Genomic DNA, 22056 nt, shown 5'->3' with positions numbered 1-22056 from the left:
ATTGTTCAAATACCTTGCTTTGCCGATTCAGATATTTTTTCGAATTTCTGACAACAGAGTTGCTGAGTGGTTTCGGCTTGCAACACATCTTTGTTCTTTGCTCTTGCTTTATCCAATGCCTTGTTAGCATTTTCATAGTCTACTAGGGACCTAGATCTTCTATATAGGAGATCCTGAAAAAACAGAGTAAAAAATAGAGACAGAGATATATATATATTCTACAAGTACCTACACTTGGAACACTATACCTACACTACACCTATACCTACACTATACCATCATCTCAGATTCATTTTATTCTTCCTTGAGATTATTCTTATTTTAATAAATATCAGAGCTATTTTGTTTTTGCAATTTATAAGGATTGCCATACTGGATCAGATCACTGGTTCCACACAGCTTAGTAACCTAACAGTAGCCAACACCACAGTTCGGATAACGTTTTAAAAAAAACCCAGGAATGGATCAACATGGGGAGTTCTACACCCTCCCAGCAGATCAGTAGCAAATTACCATTTTAAGTTACAAATCTGAAAAACATGCGTGGCCTGAGAAACACTATTTACTTGCATTTTTAATATGGTTGACACAACCACCATTATGACTGTTTTCTGTAAGTAGCCATTGCTTGTACATCATTTCCTCATGACGTTACTGTTTGCTCTCACCAAGCAAATTCTTTTTGGTACTAAATTTGCCTATAATACATTTAATTTAAAAACTATCCAGGGTTTTAGAGTGCTTGAAATAAGCCATTTATTTTTTAAGTTAGGACATTTAAAGTACAGGTGGCCCTCAGACTTATGACACAATTGGTTCCTGAAAACCGCGTCTTAAGTCTAAACGTGGTAACATTGTAATTCAGAATCAATTTTCCCATAGGAACAATGTTATATATGGGGGATTGGTTCCTGAACCAAGGCCCAATACACTATTTTCACCAAAAATAACCCAGAATTATCAGTTACAGATGAGTAATATAGCTATATTAATATATTTCTATTGTAAATAGCAATCCAATTAATTTGGAAGGACTTCTTTGAGGTGACTTTGCTGGACTTTTTGAGGGGTTCTTGGCTGGAGTCTTCTCAGGAGTCCTGGCTGCAGGTTTTTCTGGAGTCTTGTCTGCTTTCTTAAAGAAACTGCCCAAGGATGTTTGGACAGATGTTCTCCTCTTTTGCTTGTAGCAACTGTACATCTTGGATATGCCCCTATTCACTGATGCACTGTGTTCAACACTGGGGTCATGTTCCTAAAACAAGGACTTGACAGCTTCCAAATATTGAAATGCCTCAGCCAACACTTTTGTTGTCAAGACTTTACAAGGAGTCTCTTCAACAGAGGGTGCATCTTCCAAAAGAACCCAGTTTCGTTAACCTTGCCGAGCACAATACCCACCCTCTTTAATGACTGCAGCCAATGTCTCAGGAAAAGCACAAGCTGCCTCCTCATCAGCACTGGCAGTTTCACCTGGGATGCTGATGTTATGCAAATTGGCCCTGGCTTTAAAACGCATAAACTACCCACTACTTGCATTAAGAGGCTCAGCATTAGAACTCTCCCCCTGTTATTTCTTTAGATAATCATAAAGACTCCTAGCCTTTTTCTGAATTATGCCTAAATTCACAGGAGCACAGCATTGATTTTGATCCTCCAGTCAAATGACTAACAGTTTATCAACCTGAACAATAAGTCCAACACGTTGTTTAGCTATCAAAATTGATTGTTAAGGGCTCGGCCTCTATACATGTTCTTCAGTTCTTACCTTGTCTTTGGATATCCCCACAATAGTCGTTCGGGGGATATCCAAAGCTCTACCAATTTCAGTTGGCATCTCACCTTTTCCGGACCTCTTAATTATTTCCATTTTTGTTTCCATAGTAATTACTCCATGTTTCTTAGAAACATCACTTGCACCAGATTTACACTTTTCTGCCATTATTATGGACAAAGAGAGAGTAAATTTTAAGAAAAAATTTGGAAACAAAGATTCACGTAAAAATGGAGTTGGAACAACAACTGAGTGCCTTGAGTCAGGGAGATGGGCAGTGCAGTACATTGGTGCAGGGAGATGGGCAACACAGCAAACCTATTTACTGGCGTGGCATGGTGCCAGATCAAGCATTGTAAAATTGAAACTGATGTCAAAAAGTTGAAACAGGGTGTCAATTTATAAACATTATAAGTGCCATTCATCATAACTCGAATGTTGTAAAGTCAAGGACGGCCTGTAGTCTGCCGTTTACCCAAGTCATTCCTCTATTACTTCCAACTCCACTAATGAAATAATGCCCTATGGAACAAATACTATAACAAACACTGCTATGAAATTCTGCTACTATTACTTCTCAAAATCAAGATTCTAATGTGATGCTTTTGGGGAGGGAAATGAAGATGGGAAATTCTGGCTTGTTCACTGGATGAGCATCAGTTTACATTGCTTTAGGTATCTCTGCTCTTTCATAAAACGCACTACTTCACTAAAAACAAGGCACAGCAAATTCACCTTAGCAGCTTGAGATTCCCTTAAGTAGTATTTCAGAAGATCAGAAAGTTTAAGATCTTCATCAGCAGAAACCCGGGCCTCTATTTTCTGTGGAGAAAAATAAAATAAAGGAATGTGACAGTATCAAAATAACTGGACTTCCACTTTTCTTCATTTCTTTGATATTAGTACAACAAAGTATTCTCAAAGTAGTAAAGTAAACAGCGCCTGCCAGACGCTGACATTTAAAAAAAAAACCAAAATGTTCAATGTGTGGCATGATTCAGTAGTCATCTGTGTTTAAAAAAAGCTAACACCAAGTAACTATTTTATTAAAAACCTGTTTTTTATACTGTTCCCAATTTCAAGGATATATTTTGTATACTAGAACAAAAGGTGGAAAAGGTCAAATTCATTCAGTACAGTGAGGGTGCAGTGGGCACCACCGGGCCATTTAAAGTGGGGATGGGAGCAGCCCAGCCCCAACCAGGACCCATGGGGGGAGTGAGGGAGGACGATTGATGGGAACATGGACCAGCCCTAACCCAGTCCTCTGAGGAAGGAAGGGGGCATGCCTAGCCCCCCAGGAGGAAGGGGACATGGCCCAGCTCAACCTGACCCTACAGCTGGCACAGGAAGGAGGCATGGACTGGCCCCAACCCAGCCCCACAGTGAGGGGAAGGGGGCACGGGCCAGCTGAACCCAGCCCCATCCAGATATGGAGGGGCCTTGCTGGAAAAAGGGGGCGCAGCACAGCTCAGACTGCCCATGCAGGGCTTGGAGTTTGGGAATTTGGTGAGGGGAGGGAGAAACGAGCAGGGGGGAGGGGTGGCTGTATTAATGGCCACTGTTTCTCTACAATCAAAATTTTCCCAACCCAGGAGGAGCCCACAGGCCAGATAACAAGGCTCCACGGGCTGCACCTGGCCCACAGGCTAGAGGTTGAGAACCCCTGAAAAAAGGCCTCAAAAAGGAAAATACTGACATTGTTGATCTCAACAAGAGTATAAAACACTTCATCCTAAACTCTATTCCAGTCATTTAAGTCCAGATATTCCCCAGAAATACCAATTCCATTGTGAATGGTCCGGAAAGGTCAAATCAGTAAATCTTTAGCACTAAATATTACTTCAGTGACTCATCCAGCTTTGACTACATCAGTGTCTGTGTTCAAAAGGTCTGCTTGCAAAACTAACTTATGAGAAAGCTGTAAATCAAGTCAATGCATGTCCTGAATAAAATGGGTACCTAATGTACTATTACAGCCAGATGCAGGTAACAGAACACAGTACTATATCTGCTTGAAAAAACTCCTGATTCTAGAATGTTTTATTATTCTCTGGGTAAGCCAATAGGTTTTTAAAATATTCTCATTTATAGTACGTAGTTATTTTTCAGGGTCCTATTAGCATACATTTCCTTCAAACTATTAGAATATGTTCTAGGTCACAAATGCCTCAAAATCTACCCTGTAAGATAGCTATCTTCCTGTAACGCAGTTTTAAATATAAGTCATCCTTTTAAGATATGGAGACAACACACATTTCTGCTCATTTAGTTAAATTTAAACCTGAAAGGATGGAAGTTTCTTATTTAATTCTTTCAAATGAGAAACTAGTATTTTGGGCCAGAAGTTAACTATTCTTGCTCATTCAATTTTCTTAAATATTCACATGCAATCATTTTGCTGTGCACACAGCAGTTACTTCAGATGTCTTAAAAAGTATAATTTTTTCTTTACATTTTTCCGAGAGTGCTCAGAGCTATAAGATACAACTCAGACAAAGCAAATAAACAACGCAGAGTAGGCAAGACTCTGGAAAGTCCAGAGAAATTAGTAAGCAGCAACATTATTGTGACTCACTTCCCCAAGAAGTGATCTTGACTCCAGAGAAAAGCTTGGATCCTGCAAAGAGATTTCATATGGGTGCAACAGCCTGCCTACATTGGGATAGTTTGTGGGGTTGGGGCTTAAAGAAAGCCCTGTCTAAAGAGAAAGTTTCTATTCTATCAGATATCATTAACCAAGCAGCTTTATAACAAAGCCTTCTTAATATTTTTACCCAGTAAAATAAACTATTCCTCCAAAATCCAAGAGCTAACTATACCATTTCACATACAGCCTAGAAAATCATTGCAAATACTGTTTCAAAGATTAAACATTTGTGTGTTAAAAAATAACGTAGTTCATTAGGATTTTTATTGTACTTCTTTTCCTCTTTACAATCATCCATGACAAATACTTGGCATAAAACACCCTCCAAAAGGTGACCAAAGAACCATTAATCCCATGATACTGATTGATAACCACAGTATTTTTCAGCTGTACAAAGTCATGGCATACACCAGGATGAACAATTAAACAGTAATTTTCATGTAAGAACTGATTTCACAATACGTACCCTTGTTTTGTCAAATAACTCTGATACCTTCAGAAAAAATCTAGGGAAGGAAATGCATGATCAATTAAGAGCTTTCATTACAATGCAAGTCTAATGACGTACTTCCACATTTCTCCTTTAGAAATCAAAGGAATAGAACCTATGCTGAGTGAGAAGTGCCAACTCAGCAACTGATTATGATTTAAGGAATCCTGGAAGACTGAAGTGACTGATTTCAACCTGCGATGCATCTGAAACTGCATTTTTTGCTCAAATGTTATATGTAAGAATTCACAGTTAACTAAGACTCAACAGGAAAGCAAAGCAGGGGTAGCACCTTAAAGACTAAATGGTTCAGAGAGGCATGGGGTACAGGTTGTAGCTGTGCTGGTCTAAGGTCATTTGGGTGAATCTGGTATCTTTTATTAGACCAACTTAAATAACTGTAAAAAAAATTTTTAGCAAGCTTTCAGGCTTAAAAAAAACCCAGCCCAGCCCCTGGCTTCTTTACTATTCATTCCATCCAGGAAGAGCACACACCAACTGCAGAGACTTCCTCAGCCTGACAAAGGGTTTTTAAATCCGAAAGCTTGCTAAACATTTTTCCAACTATTTAAGTTGGTCTAACAAAAGATATCAGATTCACTCAAAGAACCTTGTCAGAGAGGCATAAGCTTTCATAGGCAACAGCCTACTTCATTAGATGCTATGGTACTATGGTTTGCTATTTCTTTAAAGAAAAAATTAACATGGGAACATTTGCTCAAGGATTGCCTTTGCTTTGTATAAAAACCTGAACTGTTGTACAAAATTCTCTGTACAAAATCCACACTTCATCTTTTTAGCAGTCTTTCACTATTATCAGAAGGCTCATGGCATGTGGTTTAGTGCGAAGAATGAAGTTAATTCAAAGCTACGGTGCAGGCCCTGTTCAGGCTTCTGGACCTTGGGAAGTTTGAGCAAAAATGTAGTACATCCTCATTGGGTAAGACAACATAAAGAAGGAAAGCTTCTCAGTGGATTTAGCCAGGAATCTAGACTGCCTCAAGTGATAAATGAAATAATTTGCCAACTACAATTTGGAGTTTAAACAGATTGATCAAAAAAGTCAAGATTTGGTACAAAGCAAAGGAGACCTATCACCACTAAAGGAGACCTGCTCCAATTAGTGGTGTGCTGCATTACCAGAACTGATGTGAACTGACAAATACACCAACGTTAACTTTAGTGTAGAAATCCACCTCCCTGCAGTAATGTCCAAGTCCTATCTGTCCAGTTAGGCTGCTATTTTCAAAATGTTTCCCTAACATTTTTAAATTGCTTAAATTTGCCACATATTCAGTTAGGCTTTTGTCCACAGTACCACCACACTGCTCAATACATTGGACCATAGTACTAAAACCTCGAAAGGGCAGAAGTCTCTATAGGTACACATATATTGTTTTCAATTCTAAACAGAACAGGGCTGTCCAACTGGTGGCCAGTAGGCCTCATGAGGCCCCCAATGGGTTAACATGCAGTCCCCAAGCCCCTGGTCTGGTCGCTGCACACCACATTGCTCCAAGTATCTTCTGCTGCCTGGGCTTCAGGGCTCCCCCCGCCTTCTCCAGCTTTTGATGCCTAACCCCACCCCTGGGGGCAGGGTTGAGGGAGCCCACAGCTACATGGCTTGGGGGGACCCAGGGGCCCTGCACAGTGCAGCACTGACATAGTACAGCAGGGCACCTGCTGTGCAGCACAGCAAGAGGGACCCATGTGGTGTGACATGCAGGGCACGGGGGTGCTGAGACAGTAGGAGGAGGGGTACACACACACCCATGGTGTAGGGGTGGCTTGCAAAGTATGTACAGTACAAGCAGAGGTTGCACATCCCTGTAGTAAGGGATGAGATCCACAGAAGGCATGGCCAGCAGTGAAGCAGCCAGGCCTTAAGAGGTCATTTTACATGATCTCTATGCAGCGAGTACACACAAATGTTTCCACACCAGACATGTCCATACCTGTTTTTACACATTCATGCTTTTGCAAATAAGTACAAGAGCAGCTGTGTATTTTAAAATCATGTTTTTACTTTCAGAGTCTCTTTCTGTTTTAGAAGGCCTGTTCTGTTTTCTCATTTATTAATAAATTTTTTAAAGTATTATTTATATAATCCTAAATATTCCAAGAAACAGCTTTTTTTTTTTTTATAACTTCTTGTGATATTAAAAAACTTTCACAATACGAAAATGAAACATGGACAAGGATGAGAAAGAAACTACTATTTTGGGTATAAAAATCTAATACAGCCATTCATTTTTTTATCGAAGTGCAATAAGCACATGCAGGTCATAACTGACACTGTTGTGTAGCAATTTGTCCTGTAATTTATCACTGTTAACAGAATCTTACTTGCATATATCTGTGGAGTCTTGCGTTCCTAACGTGTATAATGAAGAACCAATTCTATTATAATCATCCGCAACATCTAGAAAGAAAAAAAAAAAGGCTTACAATTCAACATTTCATTCTTTTCTTTTAAAAAAAATTCTAAAGAGCATGCAGTTCTCCTTTTGAAAAGTACCTGATTTTAAAGAAACTTCTCCCCAAACTCATATAATAGTAATTTCTGCAGCAAGCTTATAACTAAGTGAAATTTGGCCCTTTATTATATGCAGGTCTGGAAGGTGACTGGAGGATCACAATGGGCCCTTCTGATCATAAAGTCATTAAGTATTAATACAGTTTTTATTGAGTAACATCTCAAAGGTGCAATGTTGCAGAAGATGAGTCTTATCTTTCATATGAGGCAATGTCCTATGAAGTCAATTGTTCTATATTGGAGACTGTACTCCAAAGTAAATCCATTTTAAAATATCACTGTCAGGGCACTGAAAAATAAGTCCCTATATGTATTAAATTCACCAGTTTGAACAGAAGTTGCGAATTTGGGTACAACTTATTGCCTGTATGTGGTACTTTGTTAGGTATGTACTGGCTTAACTCTTTCAAAAAACCTTTATCTGGCAGAATCGCTGATTTACAGATAAAATATTTATTTTAATTACCATATTTATTCAACTTGAAGACAAACCTGAATTTAAGATGAACCCCTAATAATTAGATTCTACTCGAGGAAAAATTTTAATTTGGTATTGCTTTTATAAACAGACCTACTGACAAAAACTATAGCAATACCAATGAGTCATACATTCAACATTAGCTTCAATTAAATTCAAACATGAATTTATGCTTAATCTACATTAGGTTCTGTTCAGAACCTGGTGAGTGCTACTCCCTTCTTAGATCCGGCAAATTAGGACTGGTCACTTTCACATGCATCCTCACTCTTGCACTTCACTCATCTTCCCACAAAACATCATCTTCAGTTCCATTCGTGGTATTGGATATACAGCACTTCTTGAAATCGTTAATAATAGATTCTGAAGATATCCTTCCCCAATAAGCTGGAATCCACTGGCAAAGCAGTGCTATGGTTGGCTTCTTAATCTTTCCACCAAGTGTAAGTACGTGGTTCCCTGTCAAGAGCCAGTCTGAGTACTGACACTGTAAATAGTCCTTAAAGGGCTTATTCACTATGACATCCAATACCTGGAGTTGAGATGTCATGACTACAAGATCATAGTTCACTGACTTTTTGCTTTCCCATCAAGTGTTAAATGCTCTCTGAATGACTGCCACTAACATTCCTCTTCTCTTTAGCAGTGCCTGAGGTCTCCATTTCCACACAACATCTAATCAGTCATTCATCAGTTCACTTGACATCCATCCTTGTTCCTGGCATCTAACCACTATTCTTGGTGGCAACTTTTATTCTGGCATAGTTTTATGTTTCAAAATCACAGAGTTGCAATTTTCTCCCATCTGCCAATACTACTAAGATCACTGTAATTTGTGATTTTTCATTTCTTATATTTCTCAGAATTATGGATTTTTCACCTTTCTCATGGATGGTGACATATACTCTAGTCTATTTTGACATGCTGAGTAATCTCATCAGGATTACCTATCTCGCCCAGCAGGTAATCACGAGTTTTCCATAGCCCAATAAAATACCGCTGGAATCAAACAAGTTGTATGCTGAAGTCTGATGTTAGCTTTTGTGCAAATGATGTTCTTCATCTCAGGGCTAAGCCACTATGTCACATTATTCAGATATGCCACCCACTATTTTTGCTTTGAATTTTTGAAGAGGAATGTTCAATTTCTTTGCTATTTCCAATGCCTTGAGTCAAAGTACTTCATGGATGATTGGCATTCCCTCCTTTCTTTAGTCTTGAACACACTTGAGAACTTGCTTATCAGTTTCGGGAAAGCGACTTTGTTTTGGACTCCCAAATGTTCTCCATGTAGACTTAGCATTCTTGCATTTTCCTTTTCCTTGTCTCCATTGACACACATTTGGATTCAGTAACGTTATACTTCCTTCCTGCCTCTCAATTATTTGTTACCTTATAACCTTCCTTTTAAAGTCCGCACCATAGCTGCGCCTCATTTCTTTTGGTATCTTCACATTTGTACTGCTGCTTCCTTTTTTTTTCCTACATGGTCTGTCATGGGGGTTTCCCTGCCGTGGCTCACCCCACAGGATTTCCTATGGGTTTCTGTTTTTAAATTTTGACCACTCAGTGGTGATCTCAGGCCCTATAATCTGCTACTTTCCCTGCTACTCTGCCAAGTGCTCCCTTGCCACCTGCCTCTCTACTGGGTACCTTGCTGTCACTTGCCTCACTGTTGTTGGGTGCCTCATCGTATGCTGGTTCCCTTAGCACCACTGACTGGAACCTCACTATGTGCTAGATCCTTCACTGGCATGCTCATGCTGGGTCCCTTGTCGCATACTGGACAAGGGAGTCGCTTGGAGAGCTCAAGCAGCTAATGCTGGAGCAACCCAGCACACAAAAGGGACCCGCCCAGGCTGTCAGCGTGTGACAAGTTGCTCCAGCACACACCGCTGGGGCAGCAGCTCAGAGCAACTTAGTACGTGGTGACCAGAAACCCCACATACTATGGGAACACTGCCGGGTCATTTTGAGCTGTGTCGGGTTTCCAGCCAGAAGGTACCAAAGCAACTTGCCATAGGCAGGCAATAGTTTCAAGTGACCCTGCACATTGAAGAAAGCTCTGGCACTCTGCGCATTTTCCAGTTTCAGTTAAGTTGTATGCAATTATAAGACAAGGCTTGATTTTTCCCATGTTGAATGGGGTGGAACCTTATCTTATAAACAAGTACATACAGTAATAAAAGTAAAAACTATTGTAGCTGTGGTTCAACATTAAACCAATTAAGCTGGTGTGCTGAAGGTAGTTCAACTGCACATTATTAATGCACATGAATGCCAGTAAAGCCCTTTTCTTGCAAGTACCAGGCCTGGCTTCAAAAATAATTTTTGTAGAGAAAGGCTGGACATCAAGGTTGAATGCAAGCCACTTGAGAAGTCACTGCCTAATGTGGACAGGTATTCACATGATGTAAAAGGCATTAGTTTGCCACATGCTATTGATTTTTATATTAAATGCATCACTTATGAGGAATTAAGCATAACTTTTATCTTTGAAATACTGTTAGCTCAGCTGTGCCTCCCTGTTAGCACCTAATTAAGGCTGGTTACATTGTTATGAACAGGGATCTGGGTCTTCCATTTCCCATGGAAAAACAGAGTAAGCCATGGATTTTACCTTTTACCAGAGGCAAACATGGATTTCTCGTTTTAACAAGAGAAACCTTGGGATTTTGCCATTTTGTAGTGAGCTCCCTGCCAGCTGGAAGTTCCAGCTGGCAGAGAGCTGGAGGGGGGCAGGAGGAAGGTGGTGAGACAGGGGGCTCTATATGCATGTACATGCACATGGCCCCGGGAAGCCTGCAAAGCAAAGCAGTTCCAGAAAGTAAGTAGGGAGGGAGATGGGGATTGAGGCCCCTGTAGGGAGGGAGCTAGGCAGGACTGGGACTGCTGCCCAGCCAGGTGGGGATTGGGACCCAGGGCCACAATACACGGCTACAGGGCCCCAGCAGGGAGCAGGATGGGGCCATGGGTGGCCTGCCTTTGCATGGGGCTGCAGTGAGAGCAGCAGTGCAGGACTGTGCCCCTTAAAACAGCGGCAGGTGCAGGGGGTGCATCGCCAAAGCAGTGCGGGTTTGGGGGGGAGGGGGGGGGAGGAGGAGCTTGCAGCAGCAAGCAGATCCCTGCACAGCCCCACTGTCCTCAGCTGTGCCAGATCATGCCCAGTGGGCTGCAGAGGCCTCAGGGGAGGGAAGCAGGGCGGGAGCTTGAGCCCACAGCCTGCGCCTGCCCCGTCTATATATCTGGGGGGTGGAGGTCCACCGGGAGTGCACGTAGCAGCAGGGAGCCACCCCACCCAAGCCCGCAGCAGCTAGCAGGGGATAGCAGGGGCAGGGGGCTGCGGACCCAGGTCCATAGCCCTGGCAGCTGAGGGACCCCTCCAGCAGGGCTGGGGGAGCAAGGGCTATGGGTGGAGGGTGACGGGCAGCAGCAAGGCTGTGGGGACAGGGAGTGAGAGGCAGGAACAGGGCCAGGGGACTGTGGGGGTGCTTTATTAGATTTGGGGGTTTTTATGAGAGAATTTGTGATTTTTTAGCGGAGAATTTGGTATTTATCAGGGAAAACCAGGATCTCTGGTTATGAAAGGCCCCAATAAAAGCAATCAAGCAAGCAGCTGCCTACAGTTTGTCTTAAATAGCTGCAATGCTCTAGCTTTTCAAGCCACAGGTAGGCTGGCTCAGTGTAGAGTGGTGATCATCCAGCATCAACTGACACAGGCTTATGGGATCAGTCAGTCACTGAACACATCACAACTTTCCTGTTTGTCACATGAGCTTGCCATATGCAAAACTAGAGGCCATATCACTGTGGGTACAGGCAGAAAGTAGAGCAGGGTTGCACCTTAGAGACTAAATGGTTCAGTGAGGCATAAGCTTTCACAAGCCACAATGTACTTCATTAGATGCTAAAAGTGTAGGTATATACTAGTAAAAAATATGAGCTATTTACATAGCTATTTTGTTCACTTTATACTATGAATCTTACAAATGAATTTATACCAAGGAAGAGAAGTATAGCTACTCTAGTGATAAGGTTACAGACAATAAGCTTGGACCTTTGCATTATAACCTCTGAGAAATAAAGTTAAAAAATTGACTCATTTAATCTCAAGAGTACAGGAAAATTAATACCCATTCTTGTTCTAATGGTGCTTCATTACAGAATGAAGGAAGGACTCTAGTACAGACCTTGTTTCAGGCATACTGTATATCAGGTCTTATACAAGTCTTAATCGGGTGGTCAAGGACCCAATACAAAAATTTGATGCCATGCTTTAGACACGGCACAAAAATGAATAGAATACAAGAAAGCTAGGGATTTTGATTAAAATGGAACATAGAGACAGGAGTTTGGGGACACAGGGCTCATATCTCTGTGACAGATCGGAACAAGATGGCTCTCACTAACTCCTAGTACTGATAACTGAAGAATGTAATCTTCAGATAATGAATGTCTCAGAGTCTGAACCAGGGCCCCAATGAGCTTTTCAAATACCAGTCTATGATTTCGTTACAAGGGAGGCTCAAATAGAAGGTATATGGAGCAAGCCCTGATTACAGGCAGATAAGTGGAAACAGACACCTTATGCATTAGAGGACAGAAGGCCATAATGCTGGATGAAGCTATAACAGAAAGCCCCAAACCACAAGTGATGAAGATTACTTCCATTCCAAGCTGCTCAAGATAAGTTCTCCCATTTTATTAAGTAGTGAAATCATACAGTTGGACTTCTACAAAATATGCAACAGAGTTCCCAACAATCCAAAGATTTAGCACAGAGATTAAAAAGGATTTAAGAAGTTTGGGTGAAGAATCTCACTCTAATTGAAACAAGAGATCTGGGATACTAAGATGAAGGATTTGAGGTTCTGATCTCTGTCGCAGGATATACAAGAACAGAATCTGGATAACTCAAGTCAGAAATAACAACACCCTCAAGCCTTGACCAATATGCTGTCCTTCAGCAATAAAGTTCCCACAGATGTGAAGTCTCAGAAATCCAAGAAATCTTCATGTTGATGTTTGATTATAAAAAGATATTTGTGTCTATCTGACACCTGAGGAAATAGAACAGTATAACATTTTCCCAGGGCAGAGGACATGCTCAAGAGACTAAACTCCTCTCAGCTAGCTAGCTGCAAAGAAATGCAGATGGTCCTTTCCCCAATTCTTTCCTAGAGAAGTAGTGCTACTTTAAGATGTACCTCTGTCACCAAACTTTATAATCTCAAATTTGAATAGGACCAGGGACTTCAATGCCACTTCTGGCAGGCCTCAAAGCAGCATCTTACTCCAAGAGAATCTCTGGTATCAAAGTGCCTTCCAGTTCTACCAGATCACACAACACATTTTTCAAGTGTTTCTTCCTTCAGAAACGATTCACAGATTTCCCTCTTCCTTTTCATGTTTCATAGCAAAATGAAAGATTAAACATCTATCAAGATTGTAAATTTTCACAAGCTAATAGTTGGTGACTAGCACAGAAATTCGTCATCAGAGATTCCATCCTGAGGGGAACAGAGGGTCCCATCTGCCGACCCAACCCCATGGCACGGGAGGTCTGTAACCTGCCTGAGGCTCAGATTCAGGATGTCACAGAGAGGATCCTGGCCTTTATTCGACCCTCGGACCAGTACCCCATGGTCCTAATCCAAGTGGGAACAAATGACGTGGCCAGGGGCAACCCAGACCATATCATGAAAGACTACGAGGCCTTGGGGGCCAAGCTCACAGACAAAGGGGCACAGGTGGTATTCTCCTCTATTCTCCCAGTAAGTAGACGCAGCCGGCGTCACGAAGTCCTCATCAATGAAGTCAACTGGAAGCTTCAGAGTTGCTGCCACCAAGTAGGCCTTGGGTTCCTGGACAACGACCTGCATTTTCACGCAGGGGGCATGCTCGGTTGGGATGGGCTTCACCTCTCCCCTAAAGGCAAGTGTGTCTTCTCTTCCAGGTTGGCTGATCTCGTATGGCGTGCTTTAAACTAGCTTCGCTGGAGGATGGGGCCACAGGAGGACATGAGGACACCTCCCAGCCAAGACAGGGGATGAGCATAAGAGGTACCCAGGTAAGGGACAAGGGTCCAGACAGTCCTAAGAATCTGGGGGAAGGGAAAGGCATGCACCGATAGGAAGCCTTAAGCGCCTTTATACTAATGCTCAAAGTATGGGGAATAAACAGGAGGAGCTCGCCCTCCGGATAGCTAGTACAAACCCAGACACAGTAGGGTTCACTGAAACCTGGTGGGACGCAACCCATGATTGGGCAGTAAACATTAGGGGTTACAGACTATACAGGTGGGACAGAATGGGGAAGAAAGGTGGGGGAGTGGCACTCTACGTCAAAGAGCAGTACATGTCCTCAACTAACAGGATGGGGTCAGAGGAGGGGCAGGCTGAAGTGCTCTGGGTCAGAATACAAGGGGGTCGCGGAGAAAGGGACTTAACGGTGGGTGTCTACTACAGATCACCTAACCGGGGGAAGAGCTGGACCAGGAATTCTCGGGTCAGCTTGTGGAGGCAGTTAAGTCAAGGGATGTGGTCATCATGGGTGATCTAAACTACACAGACATTTGCTGAGAGGAACAGTCAGCCAGGTCTGACTGCTCACATAGGTTCCTTGCTGGGATACAAGACCTCCACCTAACCCAGGCGGTGCACAGTCTCACCAAGGGGAACGCCTTGCTGGACCTAGTCCTGGCCACAGGCGATGATCTGGTAAGGGGACTCCAGGTCCTTGACCACCTGGGCGATAGCAATCATCGCCTACTGGAATTCCCCATCCAATGTAGGGTGTCAAGGGTCTGCAGCAAGGCAGTAGCCCTTGACTTCAGGAGGGCCAACTTCAACAAGTTGAGGAGATTGGTAGGAGAGGCACTGCAGTTCCAAAGAGTAGGGGAACTAGGTGTCCAAGACAAGTGGGTGGTTCCTTAAGGAGACAATCCTCCGAGCCCAAGGGGTGACAGTCCCAACGCGAGTCAAAGGGAGCAAGAGTGCTCAAAACCCCCTTGGCTCACCAAAGGCATTCAGAAACATCTGAAAGCAAAAAAGGAGGCGTACATCCAGTGGAAGTGGGGGCTATCACCAAAGAGGAGTATACCTCCATTGCAAGAGTATGTAGGGAGGCTGTTAGGAAGGCTAAGGCGGAGACGGAACTAGGGTTAGCAACAAGGATCACGGACAACAAAAAATCCTTTTTTAAATACATAGGGAGCAAAAAGAAGGCCCAGGCAACATGGGGCCCCTGCAGGATACACTTGGCAATCTGGTGGTTGCACCAGATGAAAAAATAGACCTTTTTAACAAATTATTTGCCTCCATTTTTCTGAGTAGGGACCAAGACTTCATCCTGTATCCCGGTGGGGGGGGACTCAGGAGCGACTCCGCCAGGCCTAGGGTCAGGGAGGACCGAGTTAGGGAACTTCTGGAGGGGCTGGATGTGTTCAAATCAGCAGGTCCAGATGCTCTCCACCCCAGGGTGCCGAGGGAATTGGCAGGGGGCATCGCGGGACCCCTGGCACAGCTTTACAAGCACTTGTGGTGCTCTGGCCAGGTGCCAGAAGACTAGAAGAAAGACAGTGTGGACCCCATTTTCAAAAAAGGGAAGAGGGAAAACCCAGGCAACTACAGGGATCTGCGCAGATCATCAAGTCCGACCCCCTGCCATGGGCAGGAAAGAATGCTGGGGTCAAACGACCCTGGCTAGGTGATCGTCTAGCCTCCTTTTGAAGACCCCCAGGGTAGGAGCTAGCACCACTTTTCTTGGAAGTTGGTGCCAGATCCTAGCCACCCTGAATGTGAAGTAGTGCTTCCTGATGTCTATCCTGAATCTACTCAGTCAACTTATGGCCGTTATTCCTTATTACTCCCAGTAGTGCTCGGGGGGAACAGGGACTCTCCCATTGCCTGCTGGTCCCCCTTGGCCAGTTTACAGATGGCTACCAGATCCCCTCTCAGCCCTCTCTTGTGGAGGCTGAACAGGTTCAGGTCCCATAGCCTCCCCTCGTAGGGCCTGCCTTGCTGCCCCCTGATCATGCAAGTGGCCCTTCTCTGGACCTTCTCGATGCTGGCCACATCTCTCCTGAAGTGCGGCACCCAGAACTGGATGCAGTACTCCAACTGCGGCCTGACCAGTGTCGCATAGAGGGGGAGGATCACCTCCTTGGACCTGCTCGTGATGCATCTGTGGATGCATGACAAGGTACAGTTGGCCTTGCTGACCAATTTTTAAAAATAAAATAATACTGAAATAAATGCCAGGTAAAGCAGTCCAAAGAGAGCTTACCCCACTTGAAAAATATGCAAGCACTAAAAAAGTTTCTTTACAAAAATAAGCATATTTATCTGTTCACAGTCAAAAATCCCCAGAAGACAAAAGGACAAAACCCAATGAAGGAAGCAGCGCACTGCACTCTAAGCAGACTAAAGCAATTCCACACCTCCTCTACACTCCTGGCATTCACAGCAAGGAGAAGGTAAGTATACACACAATCCTAGCAAACGTGACTTGCCAGAAGTTTCAAGCTGACTCATATACCAATAGTACAAGTAAATGGAATATTTGTATTTCCTCCTGAGCCTTAAGAGTGCTGGCATTTCCCCATTTTGGGCATTCCAAAGTCCTCCAATCCTCTCCACTCCCTTGTTACTGCCATTTTGGTTGAAGAGAACTAAACAGACTTCAGCTTTCCTGTAGCTGAAGTGTTTGCTACTGAATAAAGAAATGAATTCCTGGCATGGCCCAGGTGACTGTAGGGGCACCTAAATCTGTTCTAGTCAGGGACAGCTTCATGATACAATTTGGTCATGAAAGTACCTGTACAATCCACCTTCAAACTCCAAATCCTAAAATCAATAGTTCTCCCAAGGAAAAAAAAAGTGTTAAACAATTAAATTCAACTTTCAGTTCTCTCTCCAAAGAGATGGCAAAAGGCATAAAGCTGTCCAATATTATAGTAGGATATTTTTATTTCAACCAGTTTATTCAACTGGACTGGAAGTCCCGCAACTGAAGGGACTCTCAGCCCCAACACCTGCCAACTCTAGGCCCCAGCGGCACCCCACAGCTGCAAAGTCTAGCAGTCCTGGATCCAGCTAAATCCTGGCAGCCACAGGGCACAGCTGCTATCTCCCAGCCCCAAGGGGCTTCATACATAGGATGACCATAATTATTTTACGGAAATCCAGGATAGGGAGGCCAGGGGGCACATGCACACACACCAGGGCAGTGTGTGGCAGCAGGCAGGCAGGACCAGAGCAGCCATCAGGAGCGCAGTGTCTCTCTCACCAGGGCTGTGGGCTGGGGCCAAGACATGCTGGGAAGCACGGTGCCTGTCTCACTGGAGCCAGAGCCGTGGACTGGGGCCAGGACCAGGGCGCCAGCCAAGCTGGGGACGCTGCATAGGCTCAGTCTGCCCCATGCTAACTCACAGCTCCAGTCCCATCCTGGCACCTGCAGCTGCATCATGGCCACGTGCCCCCGAGCCAGGCAGGTACAGCAAGCCCCAGCCTTGCACTCCACCTCCCCCGGTTAGGCATGGGCGCAGCCAGGCCAGCCTGAGCTCTCTGCATGGGGGTTGTGATGCAGCTGGCCTGGGCCATCCCAGAAGCACGTGGCCAGGTTGTGGCTGCAGGTGCCAGGGTGGGGCCAGAGCCCTGAGTCAGCGCAGGGCACACAGAGCCCACTCAACACCCTCAGCCCAGCCAGCACCCCATCCCTGGCTCAAGCATGCAACCCCAGCTCCAATGACAAAGGCACCAGGCTGTCCAGTGCACCCTGACAACTGCTAAAGCCCTGCCCACTGCAACACAAACACACACAAACACATGCACAGTCTCCAATGTATCAGCACTGCAGCAACCAGGAGCAGGACCAGGCAGGACCGCATAGCACACACGCAGTCTTGACCATGCAGCTCCCAGGTTCCCACAAAACTGGGACTTTTGCTTAAATTTTCTCCAATAGCTCAGACTCTGAAAGGCTATAAAATCTGGGATATATGGGTACCCTATTCACATATCCTTGAGACTGGGAGATCACAGCAGCTGCATCTCCCAGTTACAGGTGGTACATGGAGTATCCTTGTGGCTGGAAGCCACTCAGCTGTGGGGATCCTAGCCAGGGCAACTTGCTTCTTGCTGGTGCAGGGGGAGCCCATAATCAGGCTCCCCCTGTACCGGCAGTAAGGTGCAATGGGATCTAATGCACAATCCCACAATTACGCTTCCTACCATGCACATGTGGTATAGCAGGAGGTGTAATGGTGTGGATTGCACATTAGAGCCCATTGTGCCTTTACCTGCACATGTAGATGGGGCCCAAGACACATTACAGCAATGGCAAGTTAGTTTTTTTACTTCTGTCTGCACAAAAGCTTGTAGTCAGAGAACTTTAGAACATTTCTCACATCCAGGGAATAGTAAAGTGAAGGTTATTGATCTTCACAAGGCATTAGAAAGTTTTTAGTATATGGCAGAACTAATGTGGCTTCTACCAAGAAAAATACTCACTTTTGTGCGATCTTGTCATTTTGTCTGATTTGGCAGAAGCATCTTTGACTCGGTTGTGGTATTCTACAAGGAATGTTCTTTCATGCTCAAAGAAGTCATCTACATCCTGTAAGATAAACCAGACTTTTATTCCTATTTTGTAATAGTCTGTGCAATCACCACAACTGCATAAAGTTAAATAATTTACGCTGCAAACAATCATTTTGTAAGCCACATATGAAAGTCTGTTTCTCTTTAATTACTTGTCAAATAATAGATTTAAGAGTAGAAGCCTTTCTTGCAATATTTTAGACTCTGGGGGCATGTCTATACAAGATGCTACTACACTCTGGTTACTGCACATTTATTTAGTACTTGTATAAGCACTTGCTTATACAAATAATAAATACACAGTAACCAGAGTTACTGCGCAGTAGCACCACCAAACATCTTAAGTGATGCTACTGCACAGTAGCCTAATAATACCGCGCAGTAGCACATCATACCATGGACAATGCTAATATGCTACTGCACAGTATTATTAGGCTACTGCGCAGTCAGCATCTCGTGTAGACACACATATTAGAATCCCAATGTCAAGATGAGCATATGGATTAATTTAGATTTTAAATGGAGAGTTTCTTCATTCATTTACAAGAAGTATCTTTCACCTCTAGGTCATCAGCTACATTCTAACCCAAACCAGTTGTCATCCTTCATTAAACATATTCCCATCCCTCAACTGTATGTATGCTCAAGCCCTCATAGACAGGTATCTAACTACATAGAAGGATTACTTATAAAGATGTCAAATGGTGTCACTTGTAGTTTCAGGAACCCTGCACTCCTCTGAGATCCTGATCATTCAGGTCTCCCAGTACATGGGTCATTCAAGCTGGGGTGTCAAAGGTGGCTTGATACGATGCAAACCACAACACTCCTGTGCCATCAACTGGTATGACTCAACCATGCTAGCCCTGAGGGCTACTAGGCATAGTCAGACCTTTGGTCTACACCACTTTCAAAACACTAACTATAATGATAAGAAGAAGCCAAAATGTTTTTAAATAACATTAAATTTGCCTAATGTAATCTTGCATACAAGACTGAAAAATGACACTCATCTATTCTGTTTTATTTTTCTTCTTGAATAAAGGCTGTTATCTACCTTGCCCTTTGGATTCCCTTGCACCAAGATCAATTCATGGTTGTATTCACCATGTCCAGTGTCTCTTCAAGAGCACACAATTAGGAAAGTTAGGGGACTTGAAATATCCACTCACTCACTTGGTAGTAGCAAGTGAGAAACTTTTACTAGAAACTAAGTCAGGTTGTAAGTTAGAAACTAAGCAGACCTTAAATTTCTGTTATTGAAGCATTTTATTTCCAATGAACACTGAACCAAGGATATCTTGACAAAAGTTAATTAAGTGCCATTTGCTTCATCATGTTCTTCCTGGATTTGCAGATAGTCCCAGTGACTACAGCTACTCACAGGTTTGAAAAGCTGATGAAGAGCAAAATTTACAAAGTAGCAGTCAAATTCACTTCTATATTTATAACTCTTGTACAGTAGTGAAATGTTTCACACTGCTATTTGGGGAAACTACAAGTAAAATCAAAGTAAGTACCACTTCAGTAGGTGGACAAAGATGCCCCCTCCACCCAAATAAAGCTGGGAAAAGAACAGCTTCCTGTAAGCAGCAGTCAAGCAGCTCTGAAAGGTGGGAGTAATGAGGGTAGAAGGAGAACCCTTTTCCAGCAAATAAAAAGGGATGCCTCAATATTCAAAGCGGGAGGGACATGAATGACAAAACCACCAAAAGTGATCCCAGTATACCACTCATCTGTCTCAATAAGGTGGTGTTTCAGGGAGACTAGTTTTCTGACCAGGCACTCACTTAAACTTTGCCTGTGGAGTCTCAAGTTCACCTACTTACATCTCTTTACCGCTGTCAAACAAACACTGACACATTTGTAAAACTGAAATTACATATAGCCAAGGAAAAGGGTAATAATGTACCTGATAAGCACAGGGTATGTCTCTATTTTTGTAACCATTTCAGACTTACCTTAAACTTATAATACATTATTTTAAAAAAAGTAAACAGCTAAAATAGCCAAGAAGGGAATCACCTTTACTCCTGACACAATGACACCATCTGCTGATTTAACCATGTTTTTAAAGAAGTCTTCTAGTTTCTCTTTCTTATTTTTTCCACGAACACTCAACTGAAAGATAAGATCACATCTCAAGTCAGCATGTTCAAATGCAAGAAAAGCAGCAATTCTGCTCTACAACTACAAGCAAATTTCAACAAAAAACACAGCTCCTCTGTCAGTCTTGCTTCATCTGTCTAACCACCCACTGTTTGCTAATCTGGATCAAGCAAAGTAAACTACTATATTTAGTAGTTAAAAGGAATCTGATCACCGGCAGTTAACCTAATACATGGGGGGGAGGAGTTTGGGGGCGGGGTTATAAAAACATGCACCTTCATAGTTTGGGGAAAATACTAAATTGATTTGCATACACCTCACATTTCTAGTTAGTTCAGTTACATACATATTTTCAAACATAATAAGAGGCTAGAACAAGCCCCTAGACTCTACTCTTACTTACAACAGCAATTCCATCATCTTCAGAAATTTGTAATCCATTTCCTTCTCACTACCATTGAACTCAAACCTCCCACAGAATCTCCCCACATCCTTCCTGTCCATTTAGCCTCTCTAGATTTATTCAGAATTCCTGAACCAGTATTGATATTTCTACATTAGGCAATGAGGGAGCCATTTATAATCCAGAGAACTGAAATCCACTGTTCTAGCTGAACAACTCAGTTGATTAAATTGCTTTATTTTGTTTTCAGTCCATCCCTTTTTCAATTTTAAGGATTCAATGTTTAGGTAGTACAAGTCATATTTCATTTGGTTATATTAAAAGGTTGCTGAAATCAGTATTTAGATAGTGTAAATCTCAAAAGTCGAATTTAGGCTTTAAGACTGGTACATATTAAGTACCAACTTCTTTATATCACTATCAGAATGCAACTCACTGTACACAGGATGAAGATAGCAACTCTAGTTAAATGCAACAGGAAGGATCCAGTATAGGCTTATCACTAAATTATTCTGTTTTCTAAACATGCCATGCTGGCATAACATTTAAGTGATATTACTTAAGAGCTTCCCCTTAGTAAAAATAAGCATCTTTCACCCACCAAAAAGCTTAATCAAAAAATTTCTCTTAGAGGTCTTGACTTAGACAGAAATACCCCCCAAGTATTAAAAAGAGTTTTAAAAAAAATAACAGTTACGCTGAAGATTTGTTTCACCATGTTTTATTTTTCCTGAATTCAGTTAGGAGAATGGGCAATTAAAGCACCTTATGGAGTCAGAGCCAAATCTCCCATAAATTTTATTTTATAGGCAAGCTACAAGTCTAAGTTGCTTCCTGAATACCAGTTTCACAAGCTGCAGGAGAAAGAACTCAGTCAGAACCAGCTAATTGAATTTCTAAATCCAGACAGGTTTAACATTAAGGAATCACTGTAAATTTCCTGAAGAAATGAGAAATCTTATTTATTTCTGTCATATCATGAAAGTACAACTTGAATACTCTCACTACAGATGCAACT

At 42.9% G+C, this 22056-nt stretch overlaps 1 protein-coding gene across 8 annotated transcripts in view; it reads right to left on the bottom strand.

Annotated features, from left to right (window-relative positions):
- The window catches only part of SNX6 (sorting nexin 6), a 47684-nt gene that overhangs the window by 11909 nt on the left and 13719 nt on the right, over window positions 1-22056 (bottom strand). For 6 of the 8 annotated variants that reach the window (XM_025201645.1, XM_025201662.1, XM_025201648.1 and 3 more), the window contains 7 exons: window positions 20552-20647; window positions 18437-18542; window positions 7258-7333; window positions 4888-4927; window positions 4350-4391; window positions 2507-2593; window positions 14-173 (listed from right to left, as the gene is read on the bottom strand). In XM_025201645.1, the coding sequence (XP_025057430.1) occupies window positions 14-173; window positions 2507-2593; window positions 4350-4391; window positions 4888-4927; window positions 7258-7333; window positions 18437-18542; window positions 20552-20647 (607 nt within the window). The remainder of the gene's footprint in view (window positions 1-13; window positions 174-2506; window positions 2594-4349; window positions 4392-4887; window positions 4928-7257; window positions 7334-18436; window positions 18543-20551; window positions 20648-22056) is intronic. The other 2 variants (XM_025201665.1, XM_025201672.1) reach the window with 1 other exon arrangement.

This window comes from Alligator sinensis, unplaced genomic scaffold, assembly GCF_000455745.1.
Source record: "Alligator sinensis unplaced genomic scaffold, ASM45574v1 scaffold280_1, whole genome shotgun sequence".
NCBI classification, from domain to species: Eukaryota; Metazoa; Chordata; order Crocodylia; family Alligatoridae; genus Alligator; species Alligator sinensis.
Note: the sequence above shows the minus strand (reverse complement) of the source record. Positions and strands in the feature narration are given on the sequence as shown.